Here is a 22,081-nt window from a genome sequence, read left to right as displayed (position 1 = left end):
AAGCAAATGGACAATATAGAAACTTAGATGAGAATGAATGTGAAAAAGTCTTCAGTACCTGAGCAGAATAATTTACTATTGTTAAGTATTCAATTGATTTCTTTATTGTAAACATTTACTTTATTGTGCATTCTAATGAAATGTATAGTTTAGTTTGGCAAATGCTGCTTTTTTTAATTATTTCAGGAAAAGTCCTCAGTCGTGCTCCACAAGTGGTAGCAACCATGCGTTCTGGGGGGGGGGGTTAAGCCCACAGGTAGTTAAGAACTAGCTTCTTTCACCGCTGAATAGCTGTGTTTATTCATGAATATTCATCTTTTTAGAAACAGTGCCTGTGCTCAGAAAATGTACCAGCTTTGAAAACCAGCAGAGATTCCTTTGATATCTTCATTTTAATTGCAGTATCTCACACCAAGTGAAACTTTCAAAATGGCAGAAACTTTTAAATGTAAAATAAAGCTGAAGTGCCTAAGTTAAAAGCATTGTTACCTTCGGCTTCTTTCATAGTCAATGTAGAGAGAGAATCCTGTGCTGTAGGAGAAGAGCTTCTTTATCATGCCCTGAAGGTGCCTGGTTTTGCTGGCAAAAAAGAAAATTTGGCTACTCACCTTAGCACTTCATGAAGTCCCCAAAGTTACATGAATGAAACAAAGTGTACATATTTCTACACCAGTGACAAAGACGTGTGTTGTACTGTTGATAGATCATTGTAGTAATATCAAGAAAATAGGCAATGTAAGACCCACTGCTGTTGAAATGTGCAACAGACATAGTATTTAGTGTTGTCACTAATTCAGTTCATTTTGGTTACTCCTCATGCATTTGATAATAAAAGATTGCACTATTGAATTCTTATATTTTATTACCAATTTCTTCACTGTTTTATTATACAATATTCTAGTTTCCATGTATAACATGTAAGATTAAGCTAGGTAATTCCTATATTTTCTTTTGCCTTCTACTCTGCCATTGAAAGTTTGAACATACCAGATCTGAAAATTGATGTCATTTTGAAATTCTAAGCTTACATTGTCTTTATCAAATAGGAAAAGAATTGACTAGAGAATAGATGATTAAAAATATGTTGTTCAGTGTAAATATATAAAAATTCATTAAGAAAATTGAAAATTTAGCCTTTGATGAATATAGAAAAAAAGTTAATTCAGGTTTTATTTTTGAAGTATTTGATGTCATCAGCTGCTGTAAAGCTGTATGTCTAATATTGTTTTGTGCATAAAATGTCATGCCATTAATTTCCATACCAAATAAGTGTTAGGAGAGCTCGTTCAGGTTCCTTTTTTCTCTCTGCTATGGTGTTTAAACCTTGCTACTGGATCAGAGCTTTTACTTCTGTCATGAAAAGTCACAAAATATGTTGTAGAACTTAGCAAACTGCAGCTTCATTTGACTATGTAGGGACATATTTTGACTAGGTATTTTTTAATTTTTCCTTCAGGAAAAATATGTGGACATATCTATCACTTGGGCTATTTTTACATACAATAGCATTCTTTTTGGAGAGGGCAAACATATTCTGTCGCGGAATCAGAATATCATTACTAGTGGAATATTCTATCTCATGAGGAAAACATTCTTCTTAATTCATGCAGCACAGCATGAGTAAACAGCTTTCTTTTTCAAAATATACGTATCTATAAATATCCCAAATTATACAAAAATGCATATTATTGCAGGTATGTCATTATATTATTCTCAAGTAAGAAAAGCTGTGGACAACATACTCAGACACCTTGACAAGGAAGTGGGTCGGTGCATGATGCTAACCAACATACAGATGCTTAACAAAGAACCTGAAGACATGATTACGTGAGTGCTAAAGAACAGTAATTTCCATAAAATATTGAGACGTAATTTCAGAACATTTTCTCTACTTTTATCTATCATGAGTCATCAGAGAAACAGCAAGAAACAGGATCATTTAGCTTAGTTAATATATACTTTGCAAAACTGTTTATGACAAGTTGATTGTACTTCTTTACATGTTGCAGTGTTTGGAATTGAACTGATGCTCTCGACGTAGCCAAAATCATGTGTGAATCCTATGAATGTTTAGATGGTAGAAGCTGAAAACCCGAAGTGGAGAACCTTTGCTCAGGACACTGTTTCAGTGTATATTTGCATCACTGAACTTCAAAATTAATGCAACAAATTCTGTAAATCCCTATTAATAATAGTATTTCAGAATTCCCATTACTATTCATGCCTGTAATCAAAATCAAATCTTTATTACAAACCCAAGTCATTTTGTGGTAACAGTCTTGGATTTAAGCAGCACCCCACTGGACCAGAATCAAACCAGTACATCTCAAGCAGTGTTGAACAGCAGCATTTTACACTCATCCAAAATTATTGATGAGGGAAGTTTCCCGGAGAGAGTTCTAGTGAGGTGGATATCTGGTAGACTTTAGAGACACAGAGATATCATTTGACACATGCAGAGCACAGGTTGTAGAGGCCCCAGCTGTAAGGAGACCTTGCATATCTTTCCTGTTAGAGGGGTGGACATGGTAGTTATGCTAGAAGAGAAACAACCCCTGGAAAAATGTTTGAGGTGTAATGAAAAGAACATTGGTCTCTTCGAGATTGGTTTTCTTCATATACTGTCAAAAAAAGAGACAACTTGCTAAAAATACCATGAGTGGTAGGTAGACTGCAATGACTGGCCAAATTCAACTACCTTTTACAGCAGATAAAATCTTTATTACTTTAATGTCATTCCTCTGCCCTTGTTTGTTGCTGTGACTGTGTAGATGAGATTTTAAGCTCTTTTTGTCTGTAGCATTGCCTTTATTTATATTAAATGCTAATATTACTATCTGATAATATTTCATATTTTTCTTACAGTACTACCCAGTATACTGCTCAGTACTCACAGCCAGTTTTCATTACCGTTTTGGGTAACCAGGCTGTTGAGAGAGGGGAAGTGAGTTTTGAAACTCACATTTTATTCCCAAAAGATAATTGCATAGTAAAACCTTGAGCACTTATATAAGAAGCGTACTTGACCTTAGCTATAAATGTCCTTTCTATGGTTTCTCAGCATCACCAAGGTGGTGTTTATTTTTAGAGTCAGTGAAAAAATAGACTTAAAAGAGTTTTAGATTTCAGGAAGTCTTACGGTTCGTAGTGACTTTTGTGAAGAGACATAAAGATTTTAAAGGTCAGAAGATATACACATGTAAGTTAATGTATGTTTGTGTTGTGCTTTATATCCAGATGACCTGTAACTTAATATATACACTTGAAAGAAAAAACACATCAGAACACATTTTTACTTGTTCTTCTAAGGAAAAAAAATCCAGGATGTTTAATTCTCAGTCGATCTAAAATCATGTGAACTCATGACAAACATCATTAGCTGTTAGTATAAGCATTTAAAATGGCCCTTTTAAAAACTGCATTGTGCATGATAACTAGAAAAGCCAGTATATTGGTTTTATGTAATTGCTTATCATTTTATTCACAGAACTTCATGCTTCACTAGAGTTACGTATTTATTTTAGTTCTTATGAGCTTTAATACATATATACCACACTACATTTATCTATATTTTAAAGTTATGGCTTTTGTCATATTTACATATAGTTAATGTAACTGGATATCGTAATGGTATTTTTAATAACAAAATAAGAATCAGAGGGAAGTAGCTAGGTAATGAATAGTCATAACATTTTAAGTATACAGATTCTGGAATTTTCTTTGGTAGTGTTAGACATGCTTCTGTATTTAATGACCGATCCTTTAAGCATTTATTGTTGAAGTAGTAAATGCCACTGGAGAGTCTTACTAAAATCCTGACTAAGGATCATCCTTTGCATCCTCCAGTGGGATATGAATTTCAATACTGGTTATAATTACTTTCCAGCATCTAGTTAGGATCGGGCATCCATTTTTTCTAACATACAAACCTGTTCTTGCAAGTACTTCAAAGATGTTAGCTGACAATACCTAACGAAAAGCTGATACCGCTGGTATGGAAGCACAAGCTTCCAGGTGAGGACAGCTGTTGGTGTGTTCATCCAGAGCTCGTCCTGTTGGATTCTGCGTCGGGCAGCGATGAGCGCAGAGCCCTGTGAGGCCCCCCTTGCCAGACGCTTCGCATGCTGTGCCTGGTAGCTCAGATAAGTTTGGAACTTGAGCCTCAGATTTGGATCTTCTCCTGCTAGTCTTCTGAGCAGCTGATAAGCCATAGAACACCCACAGATTTTATATTTATAAGTAATTACTCATTTGCCTTCAGAAGAGTTTCCTCTCAGACTATTATTTTACGTGCCTCCATTTTAAACGCACAAATTGTTTACCCTCGCTGGGAACTGATAATAAGGAAAATCTGCAAAGTTCACTTTCCATTTCAAGTCAGTAAGGAAGACTCACTGGTTTGCCTGCAGATAAAATTACCGATAGCACTTTACTGTTTACAACTGTAAAAATATAATATTTTGCACTAGTTATTAATGCAACTAGTATTTGCATTAGCAGTAATAGTTCAAATGGATTTGTTTATAAGCACATTCTCACATGACATGTTGTATTTTACTCTTTTTCAAGTCAGTTGCTGACACCTTCTTTCAAGTTCTGTCTGTTAGGATACAGATACAGTGAGACAGAGATAATTCATTATGAAAATAGTTTCCCCTCATTGTACAATTTAGGCCAGTAGATTAAAATCATATCATCATCTTATTAACATAGTATATATCCAAGCTGATAAGTTTATAGGGTGTTAAGAGAAGGAATGATATTCACTACAAAACTGTCTTTAATCTTTGAATTAAGTAAGCCTAATGTCAGTTTATGCCTTTTCTGTACCCATTATTTCAGTGAATGCTCAGTGTTAATCTATAAATCTTACTTGAGACTTGTGAGACGGTATTACATTCAGGCTTTCGCTGTGACTGAACACAGAAGTAAGGTATCCATATGCAGTGTCCTCCTGTTGGGTGCAGAAGCAGAGTAATGTAGTAAGCAGGGCATTGGTCTGGCGTGCAGGAAAATTAGGTTCATTTTCTGTTTGTCACTGACTTTCAGTGTGGTCTTCAGTAGCTTACAACGCTTCTCAGTGTCTCTCTTCCCCCTGTCCCCCCCCAGTTCTTTTCTAGTTTGATTGGAAGCATATTAAAGCAGGAACAGTCTTTCTCTGCATGTTTATAGGAAAGTCGCTAAAGAGGACCTTGCTTTTTTTGATTCCTCCGAAGCATATTACAGGCTAATAATTAATAATGCTGTGGGAAAGACTGTACAGTTTGAAATGCTGTTATGCTTTGGTTATTTCCTTTATACTCAATCATCAAATAATAAATCATTGAGTTAAAAATGAGCAAACTAAAAAAACACATTTTGGGGTCTGTCTGAAGGACTTCTTTAATCTGCATTCTTACAAAAAATACTGGAAACAAGTCAGAAAACAACTGCATCTGTTGTGAAAATAATCAGCAGCTGAAACTTGAGCTACTTTTAGAAGACTTAAGGACTCCCAACCTATTTGGTTCATGCTGAACTTTAGGTTCAACCACTTTCCCAGGCTGTTAGGGAGCAGTTGAGCCATTCCACAGGTCAGAGCAGCCTTGGGGCTACTAAAACATATTTTAGCTGATAATGGTTGCTGAAGTGCTGCTATGTCAGGCAGAGATCAACAGAAACTCTCTGGCCATACCTACCTCTAAATTATGCTTCTTTTTCAATGTAATAATGTGTGGTGTGTGATTTCCATTGATCTGTGCCCTATTGAGGGGAACGGTCTGGATCTTCAGTCTTGTTGCTTGCGCTTCTTGCCTATCTGCTATTTGCTTTATACAGCTGGTGTAATATAGCTGCACTGTGATGGGGAACACCCCAACATTTTCCTCATTGCGTCATCCAAAGCTTGCATCACACAAATGCTGATCTTGATGGAGGAATCCTACACTGTAACTCCCATCTTGATATATCTGCCAGTTCCTCTTAGAAGGAAACAAATGAATCAGTAATAATTGATTTTTCAAGTACTGTATAGATACAATGCATGAAAAATGTCAAAATCAAAACCATTCATTCAATGGAAAGATTTATTCATGTTTCCTTCTTATTTCATTTATACTGTCTAGCTTTCTGTCCTGATGTTCTTAGTAGGCCTCTGGCACTCCATTATGTCCAGCCCTTTTCTGAAAAACTGTAGGTGGATCATTTAACGCAGTTACTTGTTAAGCTTAGTCAAAATTCTGTTTTAATTTTTCAGTGGTGAAAGAAAACCAAAAATCGATCTGTTCAGAACATGCGTTGCTGCTATTCCTCGATTGCTTCCTGACGGAATGTCAAAACTTGAGTTGATTGACCTGCTAGCAAGGTAAGCTGTTTAAGCATTAAATGATTGCTCAAGGGGAACAGAATGAAAAACTGAGCCGCAATGTCACTGTTTCTTAGACAAAACCATATGCTTGTAAAAAGTAATCTGCTATTAATGGATAAGACATAGAAGTCCTAGCATCTTTTTACAGTCATTGTGTTTATATTACAGACTCCTAATATTATAAGAGAGTACATATATCATCCAGAATTCTTTTCCATCAGTATGTAGGTTACATGATACTCACCATTCTTCATGATATTCACCATTTATTACCTTTTTTTAACCATCACAGCATTCTGATTAACAGGAGAGAACATCTTTTCTGTGTAGTGGAAAAATATGGAGATACCTGTTCAGTTTTGATTTACGATTCCCACATGTTTGTTTGGTAAAACAGAATGTGCTAGATGTGGTATCTTCCCAAAGCTTTCTTAACTGATAATAATTATTTTAATTTTATTATTATTATTATAAGACATAAAATAAAGAAAAGGATAAGTTTAAATATCCTTTCCTCCCTGCTTGTGGTCCACTGAATTTATCTAGATAGACTTCACTTCACTGAACAAGGTAGTCTACAGCACTTGACTGCTAAAACAGTTAGGTTTCAGGATGTCAAATCAGTGACTTACTGCAAATAATTATGATAACAGTAGAGAAAAGTCCATTACATTTCAGTTCTAGTATCCAAGTCAAAGATTCCAGCATGTGTTATTTATGTAAGCGGATTATGGTAGTAAGTCGAGCCACAATGCCCTTGCAGCATATTGGTCTCAGGTAACTGTGACAAAGCAATCTTTGCCACTCCTTTTTTGCTTTTGAAACATCTGTGAGGAAAGGCAGATGTGGGAGCCAGAGGGTTACATGCAAAAGCAGGTTTTTCTGCTCTGTGAACACCCAACTCCCAGTGATGTGCTAAAACAGGGAAACAATCAGTTCTGCTAGTAGTAAAGAGTACAGACAGCCAAACAAGCCAAAACTGCAGCCAACGGTAGGTATGCTGTGGTGCGTGGCCAGCTTGATTTCCTTGTATTTACATCATTTGCTATAAATCACTTGTGGGTTCTTTTAAATCATTACATTATCAAATTATACAGATACCATATTAAATAGTTACATCAGTTCTGCTTAAGGGAAATGAAAAAGGACATGTTTTCCTTTAATCCAATATTTTAACTAGCTTTCCATCCTTAGTAATGGCCTTAACTGAGCTGGTAGAAAGCACATATCCATTCTGGTCACAGCTCTTCAATCTCAGAGGATTGTCCAGGTCAGACCCGTCACTACTCTTAAGACCAATGTGGATTTCTTCATAAATTAGTGCTTCCCTCCTTAGGTCTTGCAACTGTCAATATAACCACTGGTCTATCTTTATTCTATCATCAAACTTCATGCAGGAATGGTCAGTTGTGATTCTTTAGCCATGATCAGTTTGTTAGCATTTCTTGGGTAATTTCCATCCTGGGACAATGCAAGCAGTAGGTTTGCTGGGTTATCTGACTCTGACTGTGAGAAGAAGTGACACATCAAGAGGAGCTGAGGAGAGCATCTCTAGAGCAACTTTGGAAGCAATTACATGCTCAGCCTTTCGCCAGCAAGGGGACCTTTGGGAAGCTGTTCTCATCTCCTACATGTACTCATGCTACAGCATCCTTGAGATGCTGATACTGTTTTAAGTCAGATTCTCAAGTGTAAGCAAGGGAAGCACAATTTAGGTAAAAGTAAGTGGATGCATAATAGGTTGGAAAGCAGTTAACAGACAGTTCATGGTTCAGGGGACATATAGTGTGGTGTTGAAATAACTGGGTAAGGTCTCAGTATTGCAGAGCAGGATCACAAACCGAACACACACAAAAAAGTGATGTTCCTATGAAAAGGCAAACCTTATTCACATGTATAAATAGAAATAAGTCTAAAAGATTCCTGAAAAAATTATTCTGGTCTAATCACTACCACGGATGCCTGATATGGAGAACAACGTTCAAGCTGGGGCATTGCGGTTGAGCAAGAGACTGACCAGAGAACAAGGGAAAATAAGATCGGTGGGTTGAAAGAATTAGGTCTTTTTAATCTGGGACAGCGTGGACTGAAAACAGTCTACAAAAATACAGCTTCAGAGGAGAAAATAATAAGAAAGTTTAAGGAATTAATATCTGGCCTAATCTTAATGCAAGTCTCCAGACTACCCCAGCACCAGAGCTGCTTCTACATTCTCTATACTGTCCCACGTTTATTTAGGTCCAGATTGACTGGTTCTCCCAGTTATGAAAAAGTAGTCCCAGGAGGTAAGTCTTTGCTGTTCTAGAGAACACTGCATTAAAATATTGTGTCTTTTCTGGGTCAGAGACTAAAATACAAGGATAAAAAACTTTGAAGAGGTGAGGTTTCAGTTCCTCCCTGTTTTTGGAAAGAACCTGAGCAGCTGTTCTGCCAGGGATTTGTGTGGGGCTGTGTTGTTGGGATGGAAAGATGTTAAATATTTTCTTTTCACTGAAGGTAAAATAACATCTTTGGGTTAATGGGTTCTTTTATTCAGTTTGATTTGAATTTTTCATCCTCACAACAGATGTGTCTTTTGGCGGTTTCCAGAAGGAGTCTGTAACTCAGCAGCTAGACTTTCTTCCAGGACAGCTGTATTCAAATTATAATCCATAAAGCAGATGTCAAGTATATACTGTACCTTTTGCCCTTGCACTGCCCACTGAAACCATTCATTAAAAATTCCCAAGTAGGTCTTAAATTTAACTGACTCAAGTGCAAACAAACAAACATTTACTTGCTTCCACAAGCTGCCTGTCATATAGTGGTAATACATAGATGCATTCTTATGCTCAATTTGAATTTCATCTCATTTGATAATGTAGTTGCGCAGTAACTTGGGCTTAGAGACGTAGGTCTTTTGTATCCTGTTTTCTGTTATTACTTCTGTCATTGTGGAAGTCAGTTCATGGATGACTTAATCGTAGTCTCAGGGGTTTTGCATGTTTTTCTGGTTTTGACATTCCAAAGAGGAGACAAAAATGGTCCTCTCAGCACAACAAAATACTATCTTTCCAAATTTATATAGGAAGTCATGTGGTTATTAAAGCATAACAGTTATTTTTGGAGCCATATTCACCAAGGGTGAAGTTTCATGGCAGTCACTTTCCTTTGACTTAAATGAAATGTCCCCTGCCTCCCAATTAGGTAGCTATAATGAAACAAATTTGTTATGAGCCACATCTCATCATACACTTCCAACTGAATGGAATTTGGTTCCACTCCATTTGGCTGTTTTGTGTTTTTTTCTGCTAGCTTTCTGTCCATTTCTTCATAATGCATCCTCATTTTCAACTGTAGATTAAATGTAGATAAAATACTTTGAAAATGAGTTCTAATGAGTTCACACTACAGAAAATGACAGTCTCATGGGTGATTAAAACAAAATACATCATAAAGGCAATGAACCAAAGATTGCTGAACACACTGATCTGAATTTACTTTATTCTGCCAAGCTACCAACAGAGAAGTTGTTTGATAATTTTTGTGTCAAAAGAAAGTATAAAGAATTTTTATGTTGAAAAGAACTTGAACGTGATGCAAATACAGAAGGAAGTAAAATCTGAAAATGGAGTCTAAAATTGCACCATCTTTCAGAAGGACTTTGGGGGTGTCTGGTGGGATTTTAAAAGTATGTAAAGTCCTGAGGCTGTTTTTCCCATTTCCCTATCCTAAGCTGTTGAAAACATAAAGCAGTTTTTTAATTCAAATGCTTCCTTTTATTTCTTTTGAAGATTTGCTTTCAATAATTGTGATTTGCTTCTTGGCTAAAGATTCATTTTAAGTATTAAGCAGCTGAGGTGTTGTGATTCTTTTATTTTTATATTGAAAGTAAGCAAATACATAAATTATGACATTATGTATTAACCTGTAAGCCTTTTGTTATCATAACTAAATAGACGTTATTTTAGAAGTGAGTAAATCAAAAGTATATTTGGTTCGGGGAGACAGCAAAGTCGCTAAATAATGTTCTTAAAAGATACTATCTTTTAGGAGTGGAACAAAGACTTCTTTTGGATGCATTAATATGCTCAGGTGCTGTTGTAGCAAGAATTACAGTATAAAAACAGGTTAAGGATGTTAATTGTGGTCAGTAATAATGAAACCATGATAGCATCACTGAAGTTTACATTGTCATTGGGAATTTTCCATCAGTGTTAAGTTACCGAGAAGCATATGCCCCTTACCACAATAAACACTCCTTAGATTTTTATTACCTGACATTTTCTTTTACTTACAGGCTGTCTATCCATATGGATGATGAACTTCGACACATTGCACAGAATTCTCTTCAGGGTCTACTTGTTGACTTTGTTGACTGGCGGGAGGATGTACTCTTTGGTTTTACTAATTTTCTGCTACGTGAAGTGAATGATATGCATCATACCCTTCTTGATACTTCACTGAAGTTGCTGCTACAGTTGCTTACACAATGGAAGCTTGTAATACACACTCCGGGAAAAGCTTCTGAACAGGCAAAAAACAGATCTGCAGAGGTATGAAATCAAGAGATCTGTGTCCTAAATATATTATACTAATTGAAGGCAGAAATTATGTTCCTTGGTATTGCTGTGGTTTATGTATTTTGTATTTACTCACCTGAGAAGAATTCACTACATAAGATTTTTTTAAAGTAATTAGTTCAGGTGTCTTCTGAGGACAGCTATGTCCTTGTGTAATACAGCAGATGTTACTGTTGTTGAGCAACATAAGAGAATGCATGTCAAACTGAAAAACGCACATCAACAAAAGCACATAAAGTGAAATATGTGTATGTTGTTGTGGCAGAAGGACGTTTTCGCAGGACTGAAACTGATTGATAATGCTAGTGGGAACACTGAGAAGAGTGAAGTGGATCTTCCCTTCCCGTAGTCGTTTCATTTGGCTGATTCAAAAACATCAAAGAACCAGATTGTTTCTACAGCCTGCTATCTCCATGTGTTACAAACATTCCTGGGAACTGAACAGCTTTGCCTCTGCCTCTCCCATCTGCACTGTCCCACAGATATTATCATTATGAGAAATCATTTTCAGGCTTCATATCTCCTAACTCAGTCACATTGGAAATGTTTTCCTTTGGGCAAGCATGACGTCTACTTTATATCACAGAGGACCAGTAATTAATAAGTAATAATAGTATTACAAAAAAATGTAGAAAAGAGAAATCCTCACATACTTTTCAGTAAATATTGTTACACTTTACTGGTGGGGTTAGGTTCTGGAGGTCACCTACCTAAGCTGTTGCCTGCTACAGGATCAAAGAAGGACCTGAGGCCCTACTATCTGGAGTAGAAAAAGTGTGAAGTCTTCACAGTCTGACCTGCCCATTTGTTTTTTTAGTGGAGGATGGAACAAAGTAGGTTGAATTGCAAATTAGAGAGAGGGGTTTGGACAAAGGACTCTGCTCATGTATTGGTTTTGTGGAACAAGATAAAGCAACAAAACTTGGTTGTTTGAGGGAATGCTGTCAGTCTCCTACTTCAGCATTTACATGGCCTCTGCATTTTGTTTCTTTATATGTCCTAGCTAAATAGAATATTTCTTGGAGACCTGGTTTTCAAACACCATCACTCCATTTTTCCCCCCTTGCACTGTTCTACAGTTGATACCAAATGGATCCAGCCACAGGATACAGTCTGAAAGAAGCCCCTATTCTAATGTACTGCATGCAGTCGAAGGATTTGCACTGGTTCTGCTGTGTAGTTTCCAGGTTGCTACACGTAAACTAGCTGTTTTAATCCTCAGAGAGATCCGTGCTTTATTCCTGGCCCTTGGCCAGGCAGAGGTATGATTTTCCTTTTCTGGAACTTTGAATTAAAATTTTCTAAAGATAAAGCTCAAAACTGCTATTACAGTTGCTTTTAAGATAATTGCTGTGGTGTAGCAGGTATGCACTTAGTTTTTAAAAAAGCATTTGGTCTGAGTTTACCATTTCTATTTGCCTTAGCACTGCGAACCTTTCTGTGTAGTCAACAATGTAACATTAGTAACTGTACCCTCTACAAGAAGTTGAAGGGAAACATGTATAGCAACTTAATATTTTCTCTTGGCATGATGTGAATGTAAAAGATGCTGTAAAACCTTTTTTTACTGCTTGGATCATTTTTGTATTGTCAGGATTATAAATTTGTACTGGAAATTAAACTCATTCCTGTAACATACCATTTTGTGAAAAAACACAGCATAGGACACACTTAAGATTATTCACATACATTTTCCTTGTATAGTAAAGACCTCTAAGTCTTTTTTATGGTTATAGAAATACGGAGAGTCATGTGTGTTGGCGGTCACAGCTCAGTGAGCCATCTAAATGCCTAAGAACACAAATATGTGTGTTCATGGCAAAGGAATGCTTTAATAAACAGTAAGCTAATTTTCAGTGTTTTGATACCAGCTATCCAAAGTCATTTGGGATTTTCTGATACGTGCTTTTGTTTGGTAAGCAGTGAGCTACAGCCACAAATTAACTTCATTTCAAACCACAGCCTGGACTTGGTTCTGAGCTTAATATGAAAAAGACAAAATACACCCATCATTACCAATGAATTTTTTTAGCCATTTTAGATTCATGTCACAATTTTTAGGTGGTTCTATTTCCTATATCAGAAAAATAAGAAGGGAAATAATTTGGTCAGTAGAGCAGTTAACTTTTCTTCTCTGTGTTATGCAGGATGATGACAGGCCTATGATTGATGTCATGGATCAATTGAGTTCTTCTATTCTTGAAAGTTTTATTCATGTGGCTGTTTCAGATTCAGTAAGTACTACTTTACTGTTACTGCTAGTGTTTACATAGCGCATGGACATAACAAATATCAGACATGAAATGCTAAAAATAAAGCTGCTAGAAATCAAAGAAATCATACAGCTTTAAGGCTCCAGGCATCTACCCAAGAGCTCCAAAGCTCCACAATGTCCCAGACAATCTGTTCCATGAAAAAAATCACATTATGGATGAAGAAGATGCTACCTATAGAAAAAAAAATTATAACAAAATTTATAATCAAAGCTACCTAGATTCTGGACCTGTGACCTGCATCCAAAAAAACCATTGAGAAAGTCTTATTTCCAGCACCACCTAATGCTTGGGGCGCTTGGAAGTCACTCACTGCTATCATCTGTTCCAGAAGGGAATAAGCTGTAGCTCCCTTGTATGCTCAGAAGTGGCCCTGCCTGCACACCTAAGCCTGAGCTCTAGAGTAATTCACAGCTGGGGTCAATCCCTGCTTTTGCTCTCTCATGGGTTTAATGTGCCTAACGTGCCACCAGAGGAAGCGGAGATGCAGTAAGTATTTTGAATGAAAAAGTATCAGCAGAAGAACTGATACATAGGGCAGCTTGTTTTGCATACTATCTTAGAGATTAGTGCCCTTGTCCAGAGAGCAGAAACTCTAAGTTTTGGGCACTTTTCAGCCTGATTAAGTTTAAAGCAACAATCGGTCCTTACCCCATGAGTGCCCTTTCCTGGGGTAGGAAGGGGAGATGGAACTGGCGGTGAAGTTGGGCCACTGTGCAGCTGAAAACAGGAAAGTTGAGGGATTAGAAACTGAGCAAGCAAGAGACATTCTGACTGTAACCCAGAAATTAGGAAATTCAGCTGAAATAACAGCACCTGGGTTTGGTGTTGCAGTTTCTACAGGTGAAGGTTTGGATTTCGTGCTTTAATTCTATGTATTAATAATATAGCAAAGCAAATGTGTTACCTGTGTACCTGGTTTCTGACAAGTACAGCAGGGAGTGGTAATTCAGTAATTACTTTTGTAGCAGTGGATGCGGGCAGCTGTTACGTCCTATTTGAGGTCTGATAGGTGAATAATAAGGATGCCAAAATACATGTCTTTAAGTTTTCATTTCATGAAGTTGTTTCCTTAAGACAAAATTTAAATTACAGTACAGAAAGAGTTTGTTGATAGGAGAACCCTACTTGCCACTGAAGGTAGCAGGATTTAAAGTGGATTAAAACTGCTTCAGTGCCTGCTTCAGCCTCTTAATTCCCTACACACATATTCAAATGCCCTGATGAATTCTGAAGAATATTTATTAATAGCAGTGGTATTTATCACATTGTCGTAGCATGTAGGAGTCTTAATCATGGGCTAAGGCTCTGTCCGGCTGTGCAGACAATGAACATAAGGACAGTCTGTACCTATTAAGACTGCAGCATCATACAAGAGACAATGGATGGGTGCAGGCAGCAAGGAGAGAGAATAGAGTAACAATGAGATTATATTGGTTAGCATAATCATTAGTTATTGTAGAGTTTAAGGGCAAGTTATTGTGCCTCTCGCAGTAAATAGGAGCCTTAAGGAAGAACCGGAGGGGAAATAATGAGGTAGCTCTTATCAGCATTTGTGAAAAGCTCCTTCTGAGTGAAAGGGCAATGTGATGGGAAGCATAGAAGTGTTGCTTTAAAAAATCCAACAGAAGTTGGCCATGGAGCTTGAAAATAAAGACAAGTACTGAGGGGGAACATGGCAGGGAATAAATGACTGTCACTGTGATTTTTTGTCTTTTCTTTCTGTAGACAGCAATCCCATTAACACACAGCGTGGATTTGCAGTGGCTGGTGGAATGGAATGCCGTCCTAGTAAATAGCCATTATGATGTGAAAAGTCCTTCCCATGTCTGGATATTTGCACAGTCCGTTAAAGACCCATGGGTTCTTTGCCTCTTCAGTTTTCTGAGGCAGGAGAATTTACCAAAACATTGTCCTACAGCTCTCAGTTATGCTTGGCCATACGCTTTCACGAGGCTACAGCTGATAATGCCTCTTGTGGATCCAAAGTAAGTGGCAATCTGCACTTAACTTTCATTTTTATGGGTTATGTGATTTTAATACAAGCTTTTTTTAGTCTCATGTTTCAGTATCAGTCCATAAGTCCTGCAAGGTACTACCCAGACACTCAGTTTTGAGTTTCAAAATGGCAGCTTGTAAGGTAGAAGACTCTAGTTTTCTACCTTCATTGATCTTTCCCATGTATCATGTCATGTTGAATTGCAGCTGGTGGATACGTAGCATGTTTGATTCCCTTTTAAAATATTTTGAGATACTGCGTAATTAAGACTGGGAAATTATTTTAATAATTTTAATTTATTTTTAAATTCTAGTATTCCTGTTAATGCAAAGAAAACAAGTACTGCAAGCAGTGGAGACAACTATGTTACTTTGTGGAGAAACTATCTTATTCTCTGTTTTGGAGTAGCAAAGCCCAGTATTATGAGCCCAGGACACTTGCGTGCTTCAACACCAGAGATCATGGCTACCACTCCTGATGGAACAGTGAACTACGATAATAAGGTGATGCATCCTTTTTCAAACAAATTATTTATTTAGGAGAGTTTTAAACTGCATCTACATGCAAAATCATATCCTGATGAAAGTATTTCAGTTAGCAGAATATTTTGATATATGCAAACTGCTTAAGGCACATAATTAAACAGTTAAAACATCTGTATAATCTGTATCAACATGATGTGTCAATAAATATTTAGCAAAAGCCATGGCATTTTCAAAATACTACTTTTTTTTTGCATTCTGGGTCATGTATATTCAAAATATGGAAGTTCTGGCCATATGTGTTGAAGTGAACTTTAGTTTGTCATCCCCTTTCTTTCCTTGTAGAGCACTCCAGTTTGTAAACTTAGAACATTATTAAGCAATAAGGCAGATTTCTGAATAAACATTGTACTGTCAGACATGAAGGAATATTATATGAAATACAGTTTCAAGTAGTAACAACCTGAGAGGAGCAGTAGCTCCACAAATGCAATTACTGGAATATTTTAATGAAAGAACAAATTAAGTAAATGACAATAATCTGAATGAAAGCAAAGAGATTTCCCAGATGTATTTATTTGTTAGGCCTTATTGAGATGATTGTGATATAGTGGACATCCAGTTAGACTCATGCATTGAAACCCATAATTGTAAAATCATTTCAGCATGTTTTTAAAATACATATTTATTCTTGGACAATGTTTTTTTGTAAAAAAAATTGTATTTACTCAATATTGATTATCCTGACAATTAAATTTCAATAATTTCTTAATATATTTTAGGCTATTGGAACTCCATCTGTTGGAGTCTTACTAAAGCAGCTAGTGCCTTTGATGAGACTTGAAAGCATAGAAATAACAGAATCGCTTGTATTAGGATTTGGAAGAACAAATTCCCTTGTTTTCAGGTACTTCCCCACTTATTATATTCTCGATTATTTGCCTCTAATCCAAATGCATTATTTTTGTTGTAATTTAAATATACTCAAATTTTTATTTGCACTTTAGACATTTGTTTTTATATATTGAATAAAACATTGATGCTTTTCAGAGGAGACTAGATTTTGTTTACAAAGTGGTTTTTTTTAATTTAGGGAATTAGTAGAAGAACTTCACCCACTAATGAAAGAAGCCCTAGAAAGAAGACCAGAGGTTAGTTGCAGAAATTAAATGTACTAGTTTGTTTAAACTGCAAAATTAATTTAAAAGTAGTAATTCTGTCTCTTTGAAATACAAAGATATTCTTTTGTACTAAGTAACAAGTTAAGTTCCATGTGCAACAAGAATTTTATTAATTGTGCATAAGAACATAAGTTAAAACAATTCCATTAAACCCTAGTTTAATTTAAATTCTATCAGTGATACCAAATATACATTAGAGAAAAATTTTCAGTCAAATGTGGAACCTCCTCATATGGAACTCAGATATGTTGGAAATCCACTTTCAATATCTAGGAAAAATACCTTGTAACACAGCTGGGCTAGAAGCACATTTCACAGCAGCGTTCAGATGTGCTTTTTATTTGCAGGGTAGGCAGGGTCATCTATTTCACCTTCAATCGACTACATATTTTCATTCTAAATAAAACAGATTAAACTGACAAATTCATCAGTGTTTTCACCTTCATTATAGTACTCTCTTTTGTTATAATAGAAAGTAGTGCTAGAAGGGATCCCAACAGACCATCCGGTCTGTCCAAGGGAGGATGAACTAGCCTTGTGTCAGTCATTCCTGACAGATGTTGTCTAAACTGTTCTTAAAAACCACTGGTGATAAGACTCTGTAGTCCGAGTAAGCAGTTTAGTCACAGGATGCGTCTGTGCGGCTAAATGGGAAAGCCATGGGGAGAGCCTAAGTACTGGACCCGAGCTGCCGTTCTGCTCAATTTTCTCTCCCTGGCTCAGTTTCGGACCATTCCAGCTGGCTCCAAGATGCAAATCTGAGATGGCTCTGGAGGTAGCTCCCTCCCAGGAATAAGCCCCAGAAGGCACCAAGCCACCAGACACAGTCCTCCGAACCGCCCCAGCTGCTTTTGCTCTGCTCTGCTTCCCCTCATCCCCTTCCTCCCTGTGCGCAGCAGGCTGCAGGCCGAGTTGCAGAACCACTGCAGCACAGCCCTCGGGTTAGAGCTGGCAGTCTGGGGTAAGAAAAAAAAGCAGCGATAATGCCTGGGGCCAGAAGAGCACTGCATGAGTCCGTCTAGGCAACATGGACATAGCCAACCTTCTTGAGGTCTTCTGGAACAGCGCGAATAGGAGGCAGCCTGTACTACTTGACTTTAGGGCCATGAACGCTCCCTGCCTCTGTTTACCAGTGTAGACACAGCCATTTTGTCCGTGCAGCTCTGCTGAGAAGTCTGCGCGGCTGCGTACAGAAAGCGATGTTGTGGCATTAATACTTTCCTCTGCCCGGGCTTGTTCACCTGGTCCTCAAGCAATTTCAAACTGTGTGTTCACTACTCTGTCCTCCACAGCGGTTTCAATAAGGTATCATCATGGTGACCTGCTGTGCTGTCCCCGTCTGCCAAGTCATAGTCTTTGGTGCAGAAGCCATGCAGAAAATGGTGGTCAGGAAGAAGTTAAATCATTAATAGGTGGACAGAGGCTCTCAGCCGTGCCCAGTATGGAAATAAACAAAAATTAATTCACTTGGCGGGTACTTCATTCATGTTAAGTTTTATGTGGACAAGTCTTAATAATTCTGTGTCTGGCAAACATCCACTACCATTTCCCCTCTGTGTTGCTTCACACCTCAATTCACTTGTGTGCCTTCCATCCCTATGAAGTCATTGATTTGAAGGTCACTTGTTTTGATACTGGGCAGAAGTGGATTAATACACATTAGTGCAGCCACTTGCCTCTGCGTTTCTGCCCGCGCACCGCTGAAGACAATTTAGACTCGAAAGGCCTTTTCTGGAGACATACATATCCAGTCTACCCTCAGGAAAGGAATTGCGAGAATGCAGAGGTTTGGAGTATGCTCTAAGAGCAAATTTAGCACGTGGAAATGTCAGTAGAGGAATATGAGAACAAGAGACTGCAGTGTTAATTCCTGTATTGCTCCTGATATTAAGAACTGGACCACCTTCCTGCAAGCAGTGCCACCAGTAAACCCAGGAGTGACTGTATGGGTTGTGTAGCTGTAGAAAACATGGCAGGCCTCCATGTCGGCAGGCAGGTATCCAACACATCAGAAATAACAACCTTGAACTGACATATGCTATGGCTAGGAAGAAAATTACCAGCACGGCCAAGAACTGCAGGGGTAAACCAAAATGGACGTTACACAAGATCCGCCATGTGGGCACTGGCACAGAGCTTGCCAGATCGCCTCTGACACCGTTGTAGGAGGCAGCTGTGCCTGTTAAGTACTGTGTTACAATAAAACTGCTTTGTTCTCTACGTGTGCTTCCTGGAAGCTTTAAGGTGTAAAGGTAGAAGAACAGCGCTCTGAATAGGACAAATCAAATGGCATAATGATTTGAATAAAACCTTTGGCTAGGATGGTGCAAACTGCCAGTGCTGGGTCAGAATACCAGGGAAAGTACGTTTCCTTTTCCCAAGCATCTGCTACTGGCTGTCGGCAGAGCCAGAGTACTAGGTGAGATAAGCCTTTGATCTGACTCAGTATTGCCATTGTTACATTCTGAAGAGGAAAATTTGAGCTTTCTCAGAGCTTTTCTTGTTCTGACAGCAAATTTCTTTGAGTGCAATAGCAGCTTTTTGACCTCACACTTTTTGCTTAGTGGAGATGCAGGGCACAAAGAAGTCAGTTTAGCCCTTCAGCAAAGAACAGGCCGTGTTGCATTCACCTCTTTCAAGGGAAGATAGAAGAGAGAAAGGACAGCTTTCTAGAAGATAATGAGATACAGTGAACCAGTTAACAACAGTGCAGTCCTGTTCTATGGGAGGAGCGCGTTAACGGAGTGCGCAACCACTACTGTCAACACACCCAAGACTGTACTAGAGCGGTGTCTGCTAGGAGCTAACTTGAACATGGGTGATCATGTAGCTGCAGCATTGCCAAGTTCAAGAATGGCTAATCACTAAAATATTTTCCTGGGGTCTGGATATCTGTTCTGCACTTTACAATGCTTCCAGCACCCAGTGTAGATAGTGTTAAGCTAACATGAATATCTCTGCTACCAGAAGATAGCGTGGGTTTTGACACAGGAACCTTGAATATTAATTAGTTAGTTAATTAATCAAGAATCATTACAAAGACAAAAATTTGATCGTATTTAATTCTGTGTTGATGCATAAGCACACTGTTATGATGAAGTATCCCAAAGCAATCAAGTTCCTTCATGAAGAAAATGCCTGAACTGGAATTCTTAAATCTCACTACTGTACTGACATTTCTGAAGTTACTACTTCTTAATGTATGCACCTATGCATATAAAAAATGGTTCTTTTTTTAAATTCCAAGAACAAGAAACGTCGAGAACGCCGAGATCTACTAAGACTGCAGTTACTGCGAATTTTTGAATTACTTGCTGATGCTGGTGTTATAAGCGACAGGTAGGACTATCACTCATCATAAATACAGATCTCTAAGTGAAATAATTTTCAGTGTTTGCAACAGTGAGTTTATGTCAGCATGTTGTTTGAAGAATTGTGTAATCTATCGGATATGGAGAGATTTTTGTGCATTTCTTCAGAAAGCTGTAGTATAACTACACTGTCACTCTGTATTAACGTACAACTTTCCTTTATGCTAGTACAAATGGAGCCTTAGAAAGAGATACGTTAGCCCTTGGAGCCTTGTTCTTAGAGTATGTTGATCTGACTCGCATGCTTCTGGAGGCTGAAAATGATAAGGAAGTTGAAATCCTTAAGGATATGAGAGCACATTTCAGTGCAATGATTGCCAACTTGATTCAGTGTGTGCCAGGTATGGTGCTAAATTATCTCAACATACTATGAAATTTCATTTAATATATGTATTGGAAAAGTAATTTTTTATTTCTTTTTTTTTTCTGTGCTTTTTTCACTGCTTCTGAATTGTCATATAACGAATGTAAAGGGGAATGTGGACAAAAGTGTGTTCGAAAGTCTATTAAGAGTCAAATAAAAACCAGTAAAGCTTGATGAGGTATTTAATATTCATATATAAGAATCACCTCTTTAAAAGCCCAGCAAAGAAATTGTCTGTGATCTCTAGGGACTCCAGATTTCTTTGACATAAGGCCTTATTTTCTTCCCTTTGACTTTATTGCCAGACTTTTCATAAACTCAGGCAGGCCTTGAAGCATATAGGTAGGTGCAGAAAATGTACAATATTAAATGTAGTGAAAAACTTGCCTGAGGTGTTGAGGCTGTATCCCATGTTACCTGACTCCAGTTGTCTAGCAAAGATTTCTTCAATTGATTTCATGCTTTTTATATATTGCAAGATCACTTCAGAAATGTAATTACATTAGCAAAAAATAAAGAAAAAGTCTGCTTTAAAGGCCTCAGTGTAATTACTGGAAGATAAGGTCTGGAGTTTCCTCCGTCTATGCAAATCTGCTATCTCTAGATCATTTAGGACAGGACATAGCAGCATTGGTAACAACAAATACAAAAGAATTCAAAAGAGTAAAGTAAAGGAATAAATAATGGGCAATGCTTTCACGTAAGTTTCCAGTGTGCATATTTTGTCAAAGTTGTGTAATTGCTTTCAGCTATAACATAAATAAAAATTATATAATAGTTGAACAAAATAAGGAAAAAATGGCATCCCTGCTATTCTCATTTAAGGCAGTAAAAAAAACTTCTTTGAACTGAGTGGTGTCAAGTTCTTAGCTGCTGATAACAAACAAAATACTGAATTTCTTTCCTTTATTCCTCTCCTAAATGATGCTCATTAACAATACAGAATTTCTCTAGTAGTTACTTTGTCATGAGTATTTGGAAAGGCCTTCCTCTTTGCATTCATTCTCATGTTCTGTGAGGCACAAAAACCAATGTCTGCATGTTAATGTGAATTTTCCACGATGAAACAGCCATGTTGTATGTTTTTAGAGAATACAATAATAACAGATGCATTTCAGTAATTCAGAGATGTATTTTCTGCTAACAAGACAGCTTTAAAATATATCAATAACTAACAAAGCCATAACATTTAACTCCTATCAAACAAATGTTTATTGTGTCAACATCTATCATCTTTAGCCACTGTTCATATTGATTTGCATTAGTATTGTCTAGTTAGACTTTGTTGGCTTCCAGCACAGCTTCTAGGTGAAAAATAATTGGCCAGTAGCATTTTGCCAGTCTCTTTAATAAACATAGTACCGCATCTGCCATCATGTCTTGCTTAAGGGAATTAAAACTATTGTTTAAAAGATTTCTCTTTTTTTTCTCTCCATGTGGTTAAGAATTCATAGATATTTTTCATTTGCTCAGGTAATTTAGCTGTTCAGAAAATATTCCACA

General features: G+C 37.4%; 1 protein-coding gene across 12 annotated transcripts in view; it reads left to right on the top strand.

Moving 5' to 3' along the window:
- The window catches only part of FRY (FRY microtubule binding protein), a 251,433-nt gene that overhangs the window by 151,665 nt on the left and 77,687 nt on the right, over positions 1-22,081 (top strand). For all 12 annotated transcript variants that reach the window (XM_030042562.2, XM_030042563.2, XM_030042557.2 and 9 more), the window contains 11 exons: positions 1,695-1,827; positions 6,236-6,343; positions 10,626-10,881; positions 11,988-12,170; positions 13,056-13,142; positions 14,910-15,169; positions 15,494-15,683; positions 16,445-16,569; positions 16,756-16,813; positions 20,091-20,182; positions 20,383-20,555. In XM_030042562.2, coding sequence (XP_029898422.1) covers positions 1,695-1,827; positions 6,236-6,343; positions 10,626-10,881; positions 11,988-12,170; positions 13,056-13,142; positions 14,910-15,169; positions 15,494-15,683; positions 16,445-16,569; positions 16,756-16,813; positions 20,091-20,182; positions 20,383-20,555 — 1,665 coding nt within the window. The remainder of the gene's footprint in view (positions 1-1,694; positions 1,828-6,235; positions 6,344-10,625; positions 10,882-11,987; positions 12,171-13,055; positions 13,143-14,909; positions 15,170-15,493; positions 15,684-16,444; positions 16,570-16,755; positions 16,814-20,090; positions 20,183-20,382; positions 20,556-22,081) is intronic.

This window comes from Aquila chrysaetos, chromosome 19, assembly GCF_900496995.4.
Source record: "Aquila chrysaetos chrysaetos chromosome 19, bAquChr1.4, whole genome shotgun sequence".
NCBI classification, from domain to species: domain Eukaryota; kingdom Metazoa; phylum Chordata; class Aves; order Accipitriformes; family Accipitridae; genus Aquila; species Aquila chrysaetos.
The sequence above is the reverse complement of the archived record's forward strand: the minus strand, read 5'-3'. Positions and strand labels throughout refer to the sequence as shown.